This window comes from Solanum stenotomum, chromosome 3 (genome assembly GCF_019186545.1).
Source record: "Solanum stenotomum isolate F172 chromosome 3, ASM1918654v1, whole genome shotgun sequence".
NCBI classification, from domain to species: Eukaryota; Viridiplantae; Streptophyta; class Magnoliopsida; order Solanales; family Solanaceae; genus Solanum; species Solanum stenotomum.
The window spans coordinates 66,803,963-66,823,216 of NC_064284.1; the positions used below are offsets into that span (position 1 = coordinate 66,803,963).

Below are 19,254 nucleotides of genomic sequence, written 5' to 3' on the forward strand. Positions count from 1 at the left end.
GGGGGTTCATTGCCGAAGGGGGTTCGGATGAACCCCTTAATAGTAAGGTGGCTCCGCCACTGATTATATGTTTGTATGAATACTTTACCAGAAAAACCCGAAAAAATCCTGAAAAACCCGAAGTTGAAAAATTCGAGTTTTATTGGTTTGGTTTATAGATTTAAAAATTCAACACAAATAGTTTGGTTTGATATTTGAAAAATTCGAACCAACCCAGCCATGTACACCCCTACCATAAAATAAGTCATAGTTGTTTGTGTGACTATAAATTATTTCATTACTATAAATTATTTCATTACAGATAAAATAGACATGTTAAAGTTAAATTCTTACTAGAAATGTGTCATTTTTTTTTAAATGACGAAAAAAAAAAAAGTAAGTCATATAAATTGAAATAAAGGGGATATTATTTTCTTTGATAGATATAGAAAGTCATTTAACAAGTAAATCTAAGACAAAATGAGTAATTTTAAAACAATGAGTTTATTGTATCAAACGAATGATATTATGCCTTCCATCCCAATGCTACTTGTCAATTTACGAATCAAGATAGAATTAATTTTAAAAATTATTTTACCCTTAAATCAAATCAATTCTTTTTTTAAGTACAAATACAGTAACGTCCACAAATATTCCTGCATTAATGATCTTTGTTACTGATGGATAAACATACATAGATTGTATTAAAAAGTAAAAATAGGTTAATTAGTAAAAACACCCTTCTTATTTATGATTTCTTAATTTGGTAGAACATAGAGATTGTGAATACACTAGATATAGCAACATCAAAAAGTAAATTTATAATGAGAATTTGTAGCCATTCATTTAACTTTTAACATCAAAATTATGGTTCAAATATAAATGGTGACCGTTTAGGCTAGCAAAACAATAACGACTTCTCTTGCTATGAGCTTAGATAAATACTTTTAACTGTTGACAACAGCAGAATACACTGTTCTCTTTCCAATTGAACAAAATTGCCTTCCATCTACAGGAGAAAAAGAGGTAAGGCCACACCATGTATATACATCTCAACAAGAGGCTATTCTTTCTATGCTACAAAGGTCCTAAATAATCAGCTACAAAACTATCGCCAATACTCTCAGATTTCCGAGCTCTGTGCACAACTCTTAAGTAGGGAAAACATGGAATAGTCCCACGATGAGTGTCCAGTTTGTCCGGTCCTGCCAAGTGCTGTATATGTGCCCTGATATCTCCGTATTTCGGGCTAGGAAGGGAAGAATGCTGCAAGGTGCTCATTACCTTTCAAAACAAGAAGGCCTCAGAAGGCAAAATCTCTGCGCTACACACCCTTGAGGAAGAGGCTTCTATAGATTCACAATTAAGTTCAGAGATATTGCCGTAAGCTTTCACCACTCATCGATTCCATCTCCTTGAGAATTTCTTGTGCAAGAGACTTGACAGGAAGCTCAACATCTTCAAGCAGCTCCCCAAGGAAGGGAATGGTCTCGGCCAATAAGACCAGATATTCTTCTTTCAGATTCTCCACCATATACTTGACAATTCTCAAACCCAGAATTCGAGAGCGCAACTTCTCACTACGAGTTTGCATCAGCACCTGTATAGAGAGTGTGAGCAGTCAAAATCTCTTTATTGAAAAACTACATGGCTTTTGAAGAACATCAAAAGAGCAAATGAATGATCTAAGTGGGAAGAGACACAGGTAGGGTAGAAGGCGTGTAAATTGATAAACGCCAAAAAATAAACAACTACAACTTCATGCATTTATCCAATTTGGCAAGGTCACAACTAGTAATGAATCAGGTGCAAATTGCAATGAAGAGGAGAATTTGATGATTAAACAGAATTGAGAAACTATATGTAAAATCTTGCCAGGATGGGCAGGCAGACTCAAATTCATTTGGTAACTCCCACAACATAGAAGCATGGGTTTACCTTGCCCTTCATATTGTGTTTAGTATTATTCTCAAATGCGATAAATGAACTAACCAAATGAAGAATAAGATTTTGGATGCCATTAGTTCAAACAAATTGCATAGAAGAAAAAATTGTATCTTATAGCGGCCCAACTGACATGATACAACCCACTTAGCTCAGCAGAGTTCATTAAAAGAAGTACCGAATTGATCTTAGATATCGGCTTGGAGAGGACAACAAGAAATCATACACAGAATCTATAGTTCATCTCATTCTCCTCAACAGAGAGATTCCAGGGGAGTCATTATGGTAGGAGCTTATACAGATAAATATACATGAAACATATTTAATCTCAGGAATTTATCCACTGTGATCATAAAACTGAAAATACATAATAGTAAGCAATAAACGTTGTAAAAGTAAATTTAGTAGTCACCTCATGGTTTAGCGGCTTCCAGAGGAGGTCAGAACCAGCAGTTACAGCCATCCGACCAACACATGCAACTAATAAATCATCAACTTCTTCCACTGATGGCACATTGGGGTATTGCATCAGCGCAACTGGTGGGTCTGTTACAAGCTGCGACACTATCGGTTTTAAAAGAACCTAATGAAACACAGAATGTCAGTCGAATGAGGGAACTACAAAACAGTTGGAAATTCTTATGGCACTTTCATCTGTACAGCTACAAGAACCTTACTTCTGCTCATACAACCTTTATTGAGTACAACACACTTTTTACACCTTATATGACCAATCACATTTTCAATTTTTGCTTGTATGCAGAGCAACTTACATCCAGCAAAATCATAAATCAAAATTAAGACAAACAATGTTGGAAGAAACAAATAACCACTGACATCACCCAACTAAAGTACCTACTCTGACATTTACGATAAACCTCTGTTTCAGTTAGATTTGTAACAAACAGGAGATACTCATGAATCCCCCAGCCACCCTAACCCACATACCTTTGTCAAAAAAAAAAAAAAGTTGTAGAACTTTAACAGAACATATCCCCAAGTTTGCAAATCAAGATTCATTGTTGAGTAAGAAAAAATAACAAGATATGCTATAGGATATGTTAAGATATGATGTATTTAACTGCATAATTTAACTTAGCTTATTAGGCATAAAAATGATTATGTCGGTTTTGTATGCAACCCCAACATCTATTCCTGAACACTATTAATGAAGTCCACAAGAATTCTTCGTTATACTTCTTTTTGGATGACTGAGAAATACATCCAGAACCAACCCTAGCTTTCGAAACTCGGGGATAACGGACCCGCTCAATACCTTCTCCGTTTAAATACTAGGCTTACCTCGCATGCGCAGGGCTCGAAGGTGCGACTCAAGTCACGAGTCCCTCAACCTTTGCCACTTCAACTAAACCCATGGGAGAATTCTTCTTCTATACTTTTTCGCATAGTACCAAAACCCCTACAGTCTTGGAAGAGACTAAAAAATAGCTTCCGCAAAGCATAAAACTAGCTTCTTCTTTTTTCCTTTCTTTTCAAGCAACCTAATGTCGCTTATCTCTTCGGCGACCATATGGGCTCCATTTTATGATTATTCACGTCTTTTCTTATCCAGTGACCAGAGACATCCCTCTCTACAACGACCTACTCTTTCCTCTCTAGAGCGACCAACACCTTCCTCTACACCTGGAACGTTTGGTCATTGTTCCACCAATTCAAGCTACAATGATCATTTATTGCTGGGATTTTCAACACTATACCTCTTTTTTGGGTGACAGAGGTCAGATTATAGATTTTGGTCCAACAATGTAGATATATTGGACATCTATTTCAAAAAAATGTATATATGTTGGACATTTTGAGGCAATAATAGATCCTGGATGGCAATTCTGATTGGTCAATAACAATCGATTTCAATGCTATTTCTTTTTTTGTTTTATATGAGTATGCTTGAGTAGTGCAAGAAGCACAATCTTCTATTGTGCAGTTGGTCACTTGAAAAAATTCAACAGAGTTTTTATTTTAGTGATTCTACTCTATTTCGACACACTATTTTTATGTTTAAAAAGAAGCAAACTCAAATGAGATTTCTCACATTGAGTTTGAGACACATGTTGAATGATAGAGAAGAAAGAGGAAAGAGCTAATATCTCAACAAAAGACAAATTTAAGAGTCATTACAGCAAAAGCCAGCAGCCTTGCATCTAGTGCCATAAATATTTCCAACTATTCAAACTACAACGGCGAATAATTTCAAGAAATTCAAACTAAAAAGAACAAGGACAAAAAATATTAAGAGAATTCACAAATGAAAAGAGTAGCACGTAGTATGTTTGATTACCTAAAAAATTGCAAATTATAGAAAAGTTTAGGACGACTGAAATTGGTAAATGAAGTTTTTTTGAAGATAGGATTTTAAGTTTTGATTATATAATCCAACGATAGAACGGATTAATTGTTAATGTTTGCAGGTTCCAATTTGATTGTTAAGGGTCACAGATCATCAGATCTATTGCAGAAATCTAATCCAAATGGATCTTTGCTTAGTTGGAAGAGTTTCTTCTTTTTGAAGGAGAAGTCCAGGGATCAAGTCTTGTTGCCATTTGTAGTTTGATGACACTAAAAGTTTAAAAACCAAGATATGGTCAGGGGGTTGGTGTCATCACTGTCTATTTATCTTATATTATATTCTGCATATTATTTACCTTCATACAAGTGATTTTTTTCAGAGACCAAAGCAGCGTTGGATGACACCGCTTGTATTTACATGCGTCAACCCCCGCCCTACACACCTGACTAAATCCTCATAAAACAAAGTAATCATGCGACAAGCCAGATTGAAGGCACTGTTTTTCATTCTGTCATAGAAAGTCGATCTGGGTGTATTAAGCAAGCAGCTGACAATTAAGACTGAGCAATCCATACTCCCAATAATAAGTGAAGCTAGCTTACAAACACAAAACCAAGGGATAATCTATCAACATTAGTGGCATTCATGTGTTGAATAAGGACGTACTTTGCAATAGAAAACAAACTTATTCATTGAGGTCCCCCCTACATAAACGTATAGGCAGAAAATGAAACAGATGGAAAATGGTAAGAGAAGAATATCACATATTATCAAGAATGAAAAACAACTTGTTTTACCGATCGAACAGTAAACGAATAATGATAAGCTTCTCAAATATGCAAATTAATAGAGAAAAGGTATAGGGAGTACAACTTGCCTGAAAATTTGCTGAGTCTAGAAACTTCAGTGTCCCAGTGTCATACAGGAAAGATTTATGCAGGGAGGACAAAATCAAAGCTCTCAGATGCCACAAACCAATGGACAAACCACGATCGGTATCCTTCTTGCTGTTGCTTTCCTGAAGCTTCGCCTTTTTCTTCTTGTGCTTTAGAGCTGATCCTGCATCTTCAGCATCCATGAGATGTCTCACACAGCCATCAAGCAAGTGCTTGAAATTTGGTACAAACAACGACCTGAGGTGAAACATAAACAATAATATTCTAGTTCTCTCTGAAATATTCCAACAAATAAGCATCACTTTAAGAGTATGGTTGCAATAATCTCAAACTTTTCCTAGAAAATAAGCATTAGCTTTATAAGAGTGCAGTTGCAATAATCTTTTTTTTTTTTCCCGAGATAGTTGCTCAACCAGAAAAAATTCACATAGGATCCAGGATGATATAATAAACAAGGAGTTCCACGCCTATTGGTGCCTCAGAGAGGGAAAGACTAGCGCAATGAAAGAAAGGAAAAGAAACACAGAAGAGTGTAGAATCATAAAAACAACTTTAGCATGGATGAATGCCTAACAATGGCAGAGTTCTCCTGGCATCCTAAGCTTGTGGTGGGCGGTCAAAAAACAAACTGAACCTTGTAGCCCGTCAGCTAAAACTACTATTTCAGGTATCAGTCTCAGTTTGTAGAACACCTCTTATAATGAGTTGCTGAAATTTCTGAGCCTACGACCGAAGTCTAAGCAAAAGCACCACCTTCACCTATCAAAAGTGCTTGGGAGGGGGGAGGGGAATAGGATTAGGTGGTATGCCAAATGCCTCCACTGAATGATACAGTGTCGCTCAGTATCTGGTCCCGGATATTTCAACCATTCCAAGTTTTTATCCACATGAGATCTACAACAACTCGCAAAATTGTACTGGCTGTGTCTCATAACTAGATCAAATCACAAGACCAAGTAAAAATGGATTTGGAAAAGAAAAAAAAAGATGCTGATGACTCACCTTTGGCTGTCAGCTAGACTGTTAACCAAGCCATAGAAGGCAATAGATCGATCTATACTTTTGGTCCCTACATTTTCATTTTCTTCAACGATCGACTCTGACCATTCAATACTCCTCATGAAAAGAGGTTTGAACATTTTCTCTGTAAGTTTCATGGTAAGCGCCACCACCGTATTGATGACATTCTTCTCGACAGCATCAACATTTTTAACAGCAGCAGGGTGCTGACGACGCAGGTCAAGACCTTGTAAGCATACGTCAAAAATTCTTACATGATACGCACCAACCGATGATCTATCCATAGCAGCCACAAGGTTTTGTATCATTTCAAAAGCAACCGATACACTAGAATCCCCACACGTAATTGCATCAGAATATACCCTCAGCAATGGAGAAAGTAAAAGACGAACCTGCTCAATCAAGGAGTAGAAGGAGTTCATAGTAACATTCAAAGTACTGCACATATAAATCATACCATACGAAGATATGCACTAGATGAAACTTACAGGGACTCTTTCAGCGATTAGCTTTCGTACAGAATCAGCTTTCAGCTTCAGTTTTAGTTCTGACGTGGAAGTGTACTGAGGCTTCAATAACATAAGTTCCAAAATATCACCAAGATATGGATTTAAAAAGCCACCAAGCTTGTTTACAACTGCCTCTAGGGCGAGCAAAATAGACATCAAGACAGAATCATTCTGAATTGATGAAACTGTGGAAGCATCACCATCAGTTGGTTTGGTTTCTGCTGTTACAGTTGACAAATCATTGTGAGATTGCTTAATCATGCCTTCCATGACAAAAGGTAGCTGAGGGAGCGCCTTTGGTCCTAGCACATTAATCAAGGCACCAGCTGTACGAAGGCAACTAGAAGACAGGGCAGAATTGTCCGTACAGATGCTTTTACTAACAGAATCTAAGCATGCACTAAATACTGAATTATCTGAAGGAAACCTGTTTGCTAAAACTTCCAGCGTTGACACTGCTGCCAGTTTCAAAGAACTACTTGATTCACTCTGTGAGTTAACTAATTTTAATATCTCAAGACACAAAGTGTCCAGTGATTGCAAAGAATTCTCGTCCAGATGAAACCACGAAATTCTTGAACTCAAAGCTGGACCCCTCTTTTCATGCTTTAAGCCAACAAACCCAGTATCCTTCACTGTCTCAGACAAAGTTCCAAGAGCCTGTTTATAAAAAACAAAAACAGTATCACCACAATAAAACTGAAGTAACACCAAAATAGCTTAACAGGAAAATTTCCAACAAGATCTCTTTCATATGCCACATGCTCACACACATTTTTTTCAAAGAATGAGAGTGCATCGACTAGACAATTTCCAACAGGAAATAGGCCCAAATGCTGAAATTGTTTTAAATTTAGTCACATAGAGAAAGAAAGAAAATTTCACTGGGTATGTTGTTGTTGTTGTTAGAGAAAGAAAAAAAATTGAGAAGTGTAAAACTAACAGCTTTATCAAATGCACCATGAAAGACGTGTGAGGTGCTTAAGCTCCCAAAGATAGCAGGTGTCACAAGTGTAAATAACTTTCTGAATAACAATGGCAAGGATAAGTGTCTACATTACCTTTCTTCTCACACATTTATCTACATGACCCAGCAATTGAACAATTGCTTTGAAGTATACAGAGGGTGTAAGTCGTTTCGTAACAGCACTTAAAACAGTATTCATATATTCCTTTAGCTCCTTCCGGAAAACAGAAAGAACACCTATCTGCTTTCTTTTGGAGTCAACAAGTTGGAGATGACGAACAATTTCCTTCATGATTACCCCAACTGTCAGCTGCACCAGCAATAGAATTAAATGGGTTAAAGAAAAGAATTATGCAAATGCACAAGAAAAAACAGTAGCAAAAGTCGTCATGCCATTTAAATGATCAATTCTCAGTATTAAAGGCATTTTATCTCTGTATAAGTTGAGTCACTGCAATCATACATCTATAGAAAGCTAGAATTTAGTCGTCATTTCAGAAGTTTGGTTTAAAAGACAAATCTTGAAGGACCCAATTAGGGAAAGAAACTCAAGAGTATTATTAGGTTAGAACATAAGGCATGGTGTCATGCAAAGAAAATCTCCAACTATGGAAAGCAACAAAAGGAGCAGTTCGTGTATGTCACAATAACAAACAGAAAAAGACAAGTAACTGCAAGTATTTATATTACTATACAGCCAAGCACAAGCAAGAAATATTGTGATTTTGTAGAAAAGCTTTAAAGGCACTCCTAAAATTTCTGGATTACTCCATGTTTTGCTGGATATTAGATCAAGATCGCAAATGAAATTCGAAAAACTTATCATAGGATGGTAAGCAAGATCATAAAACAATTATCTGCATATGAACCCAAAATATATTATTACAAGGATACCAAAGAAAAGAGAAGGCTGTTGGACAGAATAAAATATCCATTTGCATACAAACCAGAAAAAGTTTGATGTAAGAATACAAGAAGAGGATCATTCCTCACTACTTCATAAATAAATAAATAAATAAAAAAAAGAGGATCATTCCTCACATTATGAAGCACTCATGCACTATTCATCTTTCAAGTGATCAGGATAACTATCATACATTTACTAAACAGTAGTTCAAAAGAAATGACAACGCATACAAACCTGAATGTTGTCTGAATCTTCCCCTGAATCAAACTTAAAAGCAATTTCAGGATCTTGGAGTTTGTTTGAGATGAAATGCATTGCAACTAGCTGCTCCATGAAGAGTTTTGCATCACTGTCGCTAACTACTATTTGCTGAAGAAGAAGCAAAATTGAGGGAAGCCATACTGTACACGAATATTTTTCCAACAAATCTACAGCGAATAAATATTCCCACTGCGTAGTTATGAGGGAAATTGAGTAACTGAAAGATGGATCACTTCTGTCACACAAGGAGGAGCAGTTTCTCGCAACTAGCGAACGAAATAGGAGGTAGAGCAATGATCCTAAACTAACACTTTCACCCAGATGCCTGCAGGAGAATCGTATTAAAGAAAAATGATGCAGCCAGAGAACATATTACAGCTCAAAATTTGAATTCTATACCTCAAAACGTGCACAATCATTGAAATCCTCTGGTGTTCAGAGACCTGAGGCAGAATACTTACAAAGATCTGGAGAAGTAAAGATTTACAGCATCAGTACAAAGTTCCATGAGTTATGGCATCTATTAGTGGATGATGTCCGTATTTTTTATTTTATTATTGTAAGGGGGATGCTGCCCATATTACCTGAAGCAACGCGTCTGCACTGTCAGTTTTAGACAACCAACATGGTACAACCGCAGATATGAGGTCCTCATATATATGTTGAAAATTGCTGTCCCACTGTAGAAAGAGAACTTAAAGATGTAAAATCTCTCGGTAGAGATGACATAAATATACACACTCAATACCATAAATGCAGTGTTCAATTTTTAAATTGTTGGAACTTCTAGTTTCAACATGCAGACTGATATGTGACTTGTGTGACATGGTGTTCAATTATCACTAGTCAAATTTGACGCATAAATTCAAAACAGTTATCGCAACACAGGAGTACTGAAAAACAAAGAGCGGCAAAAGGAAAAGGAAAAAAATTCATATGCTCAAAGAAAGACCTGAGTGACAGCAGATTCCCCAATGACAACAAGAATTTCCAAGATATGGTCTAAAACTTCATCTGGCTTAGCTCTGGAAATAGCAGATAACAATGAGAAAATTTGATTGCGTGTGACCATATTGCTTGCAGAACGGGCACACTTAATGAGGAGCTCCACATCAAAGTTCATAGAATTTTTATCCTGACAAAATGTATAAGTAAATGTGGATAAGGAAACCCAAAATAACTCAGTATATTTAAACAAAAAGGCCCCCTAATAAAACCTCAGATGTGACACTAGCAGTAATGTCTTCCAAGATAAGGAGCAACTCTTGTTGGATGTGAACAGCGGCATCAGCAATGATTTGAGAGTTTCCAGATGAAGAATGATAATGTAAATCACTCTGGTTGGCAGCCACATGAATCCACTCATTATCAATGAAGGCATTTTGAAGAAGCTTGAACAAGGGACAAATGAGAGAACCTCTACAAAATGATTAATTGATATCATCAATAGTCAAAAAACAAGGGTATCTATAGGCACAGGTTAGTCATATTGCTGCACTAATCGTGGACAAGTCAATAAGATGGTAGCATGACAAGTCCAACTGACCTGTTTTCCATGTCTTTTTTCAACAGCAACACATCAAGCAGAGAACCAACAAAAGCAACAACATTTCCACCTCCCGGAATAATATCAAGGCAAACATCACGATTATTGCAGGCACTTCTTTTCTTTCTTTTCTTTTCTTGCTTTGACCCATTTGACCAAACTTTCTGCTCACAAATGAAACCAAGCATCCGACTAACAATCGAGCAAGTGATCTGGAAGAAAAATTAAGTCAGTCACCACTAGCTTTATTTGGAGGAATGACTCCCTTGTCCAAGAACAGCATTCTGTGCTATTCCTCCCCACTAAAAGAGCGATTTAGAGAGTACAAGGATTTTTTTTTAAATCCAGATATTTATACCATTGAGGTTCACCAGGTCAGTAAAACAATGTGGATTTTCTTTTACCATAAGACAATGATTTTATGTATTTATAAAAAAATTTCAAATTTAAGCAAGAATACTTGATCCCCATAATGGGACACTGAATCAAGAAAATCAACCTGAGAAAGAAAAACAGAACCAAACACTGACAATCAAATAAACTGGACTGAGTACCAAAAACCGAACCAATTGAGTGAACACAGTCCAATACATTCACAATCTAGAAAGAGATGTGACTTTGTTTCACTACCTCCCTAGCACATGATACACAACTTAGGGCGTATGGACTTGTATGGTTTTCTCAACTGCAATTGGTAATTAGTGTTGAACATAAGCTAGAGCGTAAAGACAATATGAAAGCCTTAAATTTTTGCAAGTTCCAGATCAAAGCGAAATGCACTCTAGCATTATTGGAATGATCTGCACGTGAACGCACGGACAGATTCCAAAGTCTATTGTTTATTACTGCAAGGTTTCTCACCTATGTGTTTTGGATACAACCAACTAACTTGTCACGTATGTGCTTCAGATTAGATATAGACACAGAGCACAAAGAGTGAGTATGTGTGTAGGCAAAAGAATGATTTATAACTCAGAGAACACTCTAGACACAATTTTGCTCATTTCAATGAGCTATATTAGTTTCACATAGACTTCTTATAACAAATACATGTAAATTGGTGCTAGATGTTCTGGAACTTGGAACATGCTTAGACAGTGAATAATCACTGCATATCAGATGAGAAGAAAGTTAGGAACATACATTAATGCGAAGCAAGGCTTCTCTTGTGGCTTTTTGTATATCCCCGTTGGCACTGCGAAACAAGAGCACAAGATGCCGAAAGACAAGATCCTGAAAGTTCAAACCATGATCAATGACATTCACAAATACAAGTTTTCAGGAAAAATACTTAGTTAAAAGAAGAAATTCAAGTTCATGCACTCTACTCACAAAAAGAAGAATGAGAATAGCAGCAAAGTAATCAAAGAAGTCTAGATAACATTCATATAAAAAAAAAAAAAAAGAAGTTCAGATAGTATGAAGAGTGAAGCATCCAATTATTAAGAAATTGATAATAGAGATACATTGTCCTGTCAGGCATCCACGCACCACCTACGTATTAAAGAATTTAGTAGTAGCAGAAGCAGAAAAAAAAAGCTAAGACAGCATGAGAAGCAAGAAGACAAGACAGCATAAAATAGGAAAACCTATGACAAGAATATTTTTATCATTAAGCAATTGAGAATAGAACCTATGGAATTGAGGATAGAATTTATGGGTGACAGAGAACTTTCTACCGCTTAAACGTTTATTCTATCTTTTCCACAAGAACAAGAGAATGCCAGAAATCAACTTTTTCTATAGCCTTCTTATCCTGATCTAAAGGAAGCTGACTTGAAGAGGCCAACTACATGCTATAGACACTAAGAAAATGGTGCTGCATTATAAAGCTTATGTTGGCAGCTCAGTGGACCTACAGAAACAGAAAGAAGTTTAACCTAAGCAGGCTTACAATGCAGTTACCACATGTAAGCCTTTAAAATACTCTCTAGACTCTATGAAAGTTCCCAGATTGTATACATGGCATAAATTTTCCCTGAATCCAAGCTCAGGAAGCTCAAGTACTTTATCAGGTATACATCAGGTACATGGACACACAGAAACAGATAACCGAAACAACAGACTTCATATATGCAAAATAGCCAAATGAAATATATATATATATATATATATATATATGTATATATATATATATATATATATAGAGAGAGAGAGAGAGAGTAGCCAATTATTAGAAAATGTATAATTAAGGAAGTATTGGAGTATTATTATCACGTCAATCAGCTCTTGTTTATTCTTGTTAACATCAAAGTCCTTTAGCTCAGCGATGTCAAAAATCCACTATAAAATAAGTGAGGAGAAAAACTGCTTCAGATCAATCTTTGCACATTGAGCAAGGTAATAAATGCCCAGTCATTAACCTGAGTCTCAGTCTTCAGGCTTGCATAGAAGGAATTGCTAAGATCCCCAAGGACAGTCATACAAGGCTTCAGAATAGCAGGGTCTCCGGACAACACATCACTGACCTAGGACCAGAAAGTATGGCATATTATCAGTACATTTCTCAGAAGGTTATGATTCATCATAGTATTGAAATTTATATTGGTACATGTTCAAAAGGTGGGAGGGTACAGAATGAAGGCCAACTAACCTGCAAGGCTTTTAATACAGGGTCCAAGACCTCAAGGTCACCAATAGTTGTAGTAGAAGGCTTTATACACAACTATGAACAATGACAATCCAAGTCAAATTATTGAGAAGCTTAGATAAACATAATAAGAACTAATATAAGGGATTTACATATTTTATAATTTTACCTCCAGTAGAATACAAAGAATGGTGACTTCAACGTGTGACAACTTATGGCATGATTTGTCAAACCCAATATGATACTTCTGGCGTCTATCAAGAAGATCAAGCATTAATGATTCAATACCATTAACACGTAGAACCGTATGCCCCACGCCTTTGAGCAACGACAAAATCTTTAGCTGTATACAAATTTTGACAGTTCAACAAAGGTCAAACAAAAACAAACATTGCATGTATAAACATATCGAGAAGGCCAACCTTTGCATATGCAGAAAATCTAAGGACAGAATCTATCAAGGAAGCCAGGATTTCTTCTTTAGTTGTCTGATCAAATCTGTGAAAGCAAATTTAAGTAACCTCCATTATGCCAACATATTTCAAAAACAATGAAGACTGTACATAAGATGATGTTGACATCTGATATATCTGCAAGAATAACAATCCTTTCAACAAGCCTCGCGTCAAATAACATTACTTATCCTAGATTACCTAGCAGAAAAGATTGAAAAATAATAAGAAACCTCGCCTAGCACCGAAAAAGAGACTAGAAATGACATTTTCCATGTCAACAATACCAAAGGGATATTAAATGAATGGAATTGGAATATGGATGGAATATAATGAAATAAAGCTAGCAAGGTGGAAATTACCCAGAAGTGGGAGACTGACTTTGATAAATTTTGTCCTTGATGCCCTCCCAACTTATATGATGTCGGTGTTTCCAATTCCTCAGAGGGTCATCAACAAATCAGACAAAATCAGAAGAAAGTATTTGTCGAATGCAGTCTAAGAGCAGAGAGAGATGGAGAATTGTCCCTGCTAGCATTTGGTGGGCAATATGGAAGGAGAGGTATTCCAGATGTTTTGATAGTATAGAAAACAGTATGCAAAAAGTCAAACTTAATTGCCTGTTGCTACTGTGTTTTTGGTATAATCAGTTATACTTCAATGACACTATCTCCCTAACTGATGTACTAGACTCAATTTAGGATCAGATAGCTAGATTTAATGAACTTATTGTAAAGATGGCTAAGTACTGCCTGTGTACTGTTGTAGTAATATACAAAGTTAACTATTTCAAAAAGAAAATGAAATAGAGACATTTTGAGGTTCTCTCTAAAATGAGGGATGCAGGGGAGCCACTACGAAGAAGTTCCGGGAGTTGCGAAGGAAACTGCGAGCTCATATTTTTCAAGGGTTGAGAACGGGAAACGAACTCTATGAGATTGAATCTCAAGGAAGAGGCGGGAAGGAAAGGTTGGTTGCACGTTTTCTGGGAGCAACACCTCTTTTCTCTCTCCCCCAAGGACTCAGTCTCTCGGGTATCTATCAACATATAGAGATCTTGCCTCAGTTGCTGCACAGTGTGATCTTCTTCAATCTCCAACTTCGTATGGTAGAACAATTGCCTGATATGGTTCAAGAATTGTGTTCTTTATGTATACAAGTTTACCATCTCAGGCTCTGGTATCAGCAGGTGGGGCTTTCCTTTGAAGAGGATTCACTCTATTTTCCTTCTTGTCCTGGAGTTTGACTACTGGATATCAACAGAAGCACTTGACCGAGTTCTCTTTGCTTAGATACTGCTCATAGGCTTTTATTTAATAATAAGAAAGAAACATCAAATAGAAGAGCTCTGATCATCGGATCAAAGTCTTTGGCATACTCAACTAAGTTACGGTAACCCACTCCCCAACCGCAGGTCGCAACAGACCAAAAAATAAATATGGAGCAAAGAATGCAACATTTACTAAAAAAAATGATGGGTGCTATTGGAGCACAGAGCAAACCTCTTTCCAACATTGTGTTGTACTAAGAGAGAATCGTTGGAGTTGCCTAGCAATGATGAAAACAATGATGAGAGGACATTTTTATCTGATATTAGCAATCTCTTCTGCTGAACCATTAAGCCTAATATTTCTCCCAGGAAATGAACCCAGACAGCAGGAGGACCTGTCATTTTGCAGAATGTTAAAGCCATATGGAAGAGAAAGACATCACTGGAGAACCTTCTTCTTCATGGGGGATTTTATTTTGTTGATGTGGGAAAAAATCCCCATACAGGAGTAGTATACAAGAAGTAAACGAGAGTTAACTGACTTCTGCCAGAGAGGAATACCATTTTTAGATCTGGATAAATCAACGCGTGACCACAAGGATAGAAGTCCTTCAATGGTATTCATTGCTGCTGTGCGCACATCCTACATACAGAAAAAAAAAAAGTATTTTGCTTTTAAATGTGAAACAGAACACCATCTAAAGAAAAAGGCATGTTTCCATTTTCTTTCGATAAAAAGAAAAGCTAAAATGTGTTTCTCTTAACAAAAGAGAGAAACACGAAAATTTTCTAAGAGAACAGTCTGAGTTGTTTTGCTAAAACGTTCTAAATTTAAGAAGTGAATGCAAAACCTGGTTATCACTTGATAGCGGAACAAGGATCGAGGGAAATTCAGCCAAGAGTTGAAATGAAAGACTCTCGTCCGGACGAGCACAAAGAGATGTGAAAATTTGAAGACTTCCAATAAGGAGAGCAGCAGAAACACCTGTGGGATCAAAACATCCAAAAATATAGTAAACAGTAACCCAAATCCTCAAGAAAGATCATAAAGGAGCAGTGAATAAAAAATTCCAGATAGTTGACTACACCGGAATGGACATCTTCACCAAATCCATAAACATCACAAAATCATCACTGCATCACAACTATCTACTAATTAAGCAACTGACAGGGGCTCCTTTTCTCAAACAAACCTTCCAGAAATTCAGTTCAAATTTCATCAGACCTCCCACTGTTGGCAAAATTAGGATGTACAATCACATTCTACAGTTATCCCAGACTGAATCTTTGCCTTTCATCCATTTTGTTTCCTTGATGTGCAGAGTTCAGAATTAACCTTGCGAGACCATATAAGATGCACAAAGTTTATCCTTTATAAACCTGGAAGGCTAGTCCAGTATGAATATACTCTTCAGTGCAACATCTCCCCAATTTCTTATCTAGAGAACTCCCTAAAAAGAATTGACAAGTTTCTTTTCTTTTGTTAGGTTGATTTTACTTTATCAATTTAATACAAAGTTTAATATGGAAGGGATTAGGGTTCTTGGGCAATGCAAGGAAAATTCAGACAGAGAAAGTTAACACAGAAATCATATTTAGCTGAGAAAAGGAGATATAATGGATCGATTCCCCGCAGAGACAAATTGATAATTCTCCTCCAGAGAACTTGTACGAACTTCAGATCTTTTATCAACACATCACTAGCTTCACACTAACCTTAATTTAACACATTGTAGAACAGGTTGAATGTAATTTCAACATGCTTGTATTCCACAGATGCTTTTAGATACTAATGTTCTTTATGAGATTGCATAGAGACCATTTCATTTGAGCAGAAAAGCTTGCAATTCAAATGCCTTAATCTCAAATGAAACTACCAATCAGAAATGAAAGTAATGTGCAAACTTGAACCAAGAAGTGTCACCATTACTGAACACTCTAGTTTTAGCAGTAACGGTGGTCAGTTGTCTATCCAGAAATTGATAAGCTAAACATCAAAATATGAGTCTTTTAAGATATGATGAACAACAACTGTAGGAAAGGAACTTTATTAATAGTTAACTAAGGGGAGGAATATTAAGGTAAAATTTGTTATAGCAAGATGGTTAAGAGAATGAACAAGAATTTAAAGGAAACAGTTTCTAAACATCCCTCAGTAAAGAACTTCAAAAAAAGTAAATTCACAAAACAATGTCACTATGCAGGAAAACGGCAATTATTAACAGCACATTTAAGAAAGATGCTTTTCCAGTAATTGATATTCTCGAGGGTCAAGATATTACTGCTTAAGAAAAGACAGATGCACAAAAAAATGAGTTGGTAATAACAACACTAATACAGAACGATGAAGAAGTTAAAAGGCACTGTCTCAAAACCTTCATCAGTAAAGAACTCTGAGAGGAAGTGTGATATCTGGAGCTTGCATTTTGCAACAACATTAGACAGATGTTTCTTGAAGACATGGTTCGTACGGGATACAAGAAAGACAAACAGATCCCGAAAGCAGCATAACCAGTTCTCATTCTTATCCTGCAAACAAGACAGGAAATACATCCGGTGACAAAAAAGCAAAAAAAAAAAATAGATGTCAAAATAAGAAAATGGATCACCAACCAAAGGTTCTGTTTCAGCTGCTATTTTACTAAATGACCCAAGCAGCCTCCAAAACAAGCAAGTCAGAATTTCACCATTGACTTCTTTCGGGTTGGTAGCAAGCATATGCTTAATGAGTATACTAATGTCTCCCTCCCATAATCCTGGGTTGAACTGTAATTAATGAAGGAAGATATTAGCAAAAGGTGGTGCCAAAAAACAACAATAACCTACTGCTGTCAATGGCAGAAAACTACATATCAGCCACCTCTTCTGAAATATTCCCAGCAGACTCGAGCAACTCCCATTCCATTCGGAGAATCGGAAAGCAAATGCCAAAGAACGTTGAAAATTGACCACCTCCTAACAAAGGGGAGGAGCCAAAAGTAAACATTACATTTTCCAAAATAACGTTGCAGTAATCTATCATTAGAGCTGTAAAATCAAAGAGCAAAAGTATCTTTTCAACTTATTCTAATCCTTTGACCAATATTAGTTAGCTTCTACTCTTTCTGAGTTCTAAATTTGAATCAGTAGCTGATCCAGAAATTCTAATAAGGGGATTAAAAGATGCAAGAATACAACACTAGGAATATGAACCTGTGACTTGAAGTAATTATTGAACACCCTTCACCACTACATGATTATATTAAGGAGATTCGACAATGTATATACATACAAGCAAAATTTTGTTTTTACCCTACTTGCACAGTATTACTTCCCAACAAGGGGGACTCAATTGAACTCCCTAATTAACTTTAGCTCCATCACAGATTGGAATAATCAAAAATTTGTTAAAGAATTGGCTTTAAAAAAGCAGCCAATTGGAACGTGAATCCTCGGGTACCAATACTTGGTTCAAAATGTTTTTTTTTGAAAATGATAACGATGTATTATATCACAAGAGTACATGGGTTGTACTCAAACCTTATATACAGATGCACTCTAGACACTCCTACTCTATTTCTATATTGAGTCTAAAACATCAACTATAGAGGCAGTGTCATTTGAGTATAATTGATTACACCAAAAACATAACAACAAAATGCAGTTTAGTTTAACATCCTGCACACTATTTTCTATGCCTTCAAAACATCTGGAATTCCTTTCTTTCCAGATTGCCCACCATATTGAAGCAGGGATAATTCTCCATCTAGTTCTGTCTTTTGCAAGGGCACCTGCCTCCTCCCAGCTGTACAATGCCTCAGTAACTCTCCTAGGCATAGTCCAGGATATGCCTTCAAGACTCAAGAAAATCCTCCAAAGCTGCCGAGTGTATTTGCAGTGTAGAAATAGATGGTTTACAGTTTCTAAGGTTTCCCCACATAGGAAACACCTAGAGCATAAGGTTATCCCCCTTTTCATTACATTATCCTGAGTCAGGGCAGCTTCCTTAGCTAGCAGCCAAATAAAGCATGAGACTTTGTGTGGGATTCTACACTTCCATATTTGTTTCCAGGGCCAGATGGGACTCTGCTGGCTTGATTGATCCATCAGCCTGTAAGCTGAATGCACTTTGAACTCTCCTTTATTGTTGCCTTTCCACCAAAGCATATCCTCATATGCTTGAAGTCCAGTAAAGTTTCCAACCAAGTTGAGGAATTCTGCCAACCTCATCACTTCCCAGTCATTTGGTTCTCTCCTGAAGATGAAATTCCACCCTTGTGGTGTCCATAGTTCTGCAATAGTTCTTTGTTGGAACATTGCCAGATTGTAAATATCAGGGAAAAGAGTTTCCAGGTTACCTTTCTCATGCCATTCATCCTTCCAGAATTTGATCTTGTTCCCATTCCCCACTTTCATCTTGAATTTGGGTTTAACTTCCTCCCATAATGCTCTTATGGACCTCCATAAACTGATCCCATAAGGTGTGGTCACAATCTTAGTCATCCAACTATCTTCATTCTCATATTTGGCACCTATCACTCTTCTCCAAAGTGTTTGGTTTTCATTTGAGTATTTGCACAACCACTTCATTAAGAGTGCTTTGCCATGTAGCTCCATCTTCTTTAT

At 36.7% G+C, this 19,254-nt stretch overlaps 1 protein-coding gene across 1 annotated transcript in view; it reads right to left on the reverse strand.

The window, feature by feature from the left end:
- Positions 1 to 981: 981 nt before the first annotated feature.
- The window catches only part of LOC125859905 (uncharacterized protein At3g06530), a 29,593-nt gene continuing 11,320 nt past the window's right edge, over positions 982 to 19,254 (reverse strand). Inside the window, exons 17-39 of the mRNA XM_049539757.1 lie at positions 17,510 to 17,604; positions 17,263 to 17,415; positions 17,025 to 17,178; positions 15,501 to 15,634; positions 15,211 to 15,292; positions 14,882 to 15,044; positions 13,350 to 13,425; positions 13,097 to 13,270; positions 12,931 to 13,002; positions 12,701 to 12,805; positions 11,481 to 11,570; positions 10,338 to 10,549; positions 10,009 to 10,210; positions 9,744 to 9,926; positions 9,376 to 9,471; positions 9,191 to 9,258; positions 8,765 to 9,116; positions 7,718 to 7,933; positions 6,636 to 7,316; positions 6,130 to 6,539; positions 5,109 to 5,364; positions 2,336 to 2,506; positions 982 to 1,579 (exon numbers count right to left, since the gene is read on the reverse strand). Of these exons, the coding sequence (XP_049395714.1) occupies positions 1,349 to 1,579; positions 2,336 to 2,506; positions 5,109 to 5,364; positions 6,130 to 6,539; positions 6,636 to 7,316; positions 7,718 to 7,933; positions 8,765 to 9,116; positions 9,191 to 9,258; positions 9,376 to 9,471; positions 9,744 to 9,926; positions 10,009 to 10,210; positions 10,338 to 10,549; positions 11,481 to 11,570; positions 12,701 to 12,805; positions 12,931 to 13,002; positions 13,097 to 13,270; positions 13,350 to 13,425; positions 14,882 to 15,044; positions 15,211 to 15,292; positions 15,501 to 15,634; positions 17,025 to 17,178; positions 17,263 to 17,415; positions 17,510 to 17,604 (4,376 nt within the window). The 3' untranslated portion in view covers positions 982 to 1,348. The remainder of the gene's footprint in view (positions 1,580 to 2,335; positions 2,507 to 5,108; positions 5,365 to 6,129; positions 6,540 to 6,635; positions 7,317 to 7,717; positions 7,934 to 8,764; positions 9,117 to 9,190; positions 9,259 to 9,375; positions 9,472 to 9,743; positions 9,927 to 10,008; positions 10,211 to 10,337; positions 10,550 to 11,480; positions 11,571 to 12,700; positions 12,806 to 12,930; positions 13,003 to 13,096; positions 13,271 to 13,349; positions 13,426 to 14,881; positions 15,045 to 15,210; positions 15,293 to 15,500; positions 15,635 to 17,024; positions 17,179 to 17,262; positions 17,416 to 17,509; positions 17,605 to 19,254) is intronic.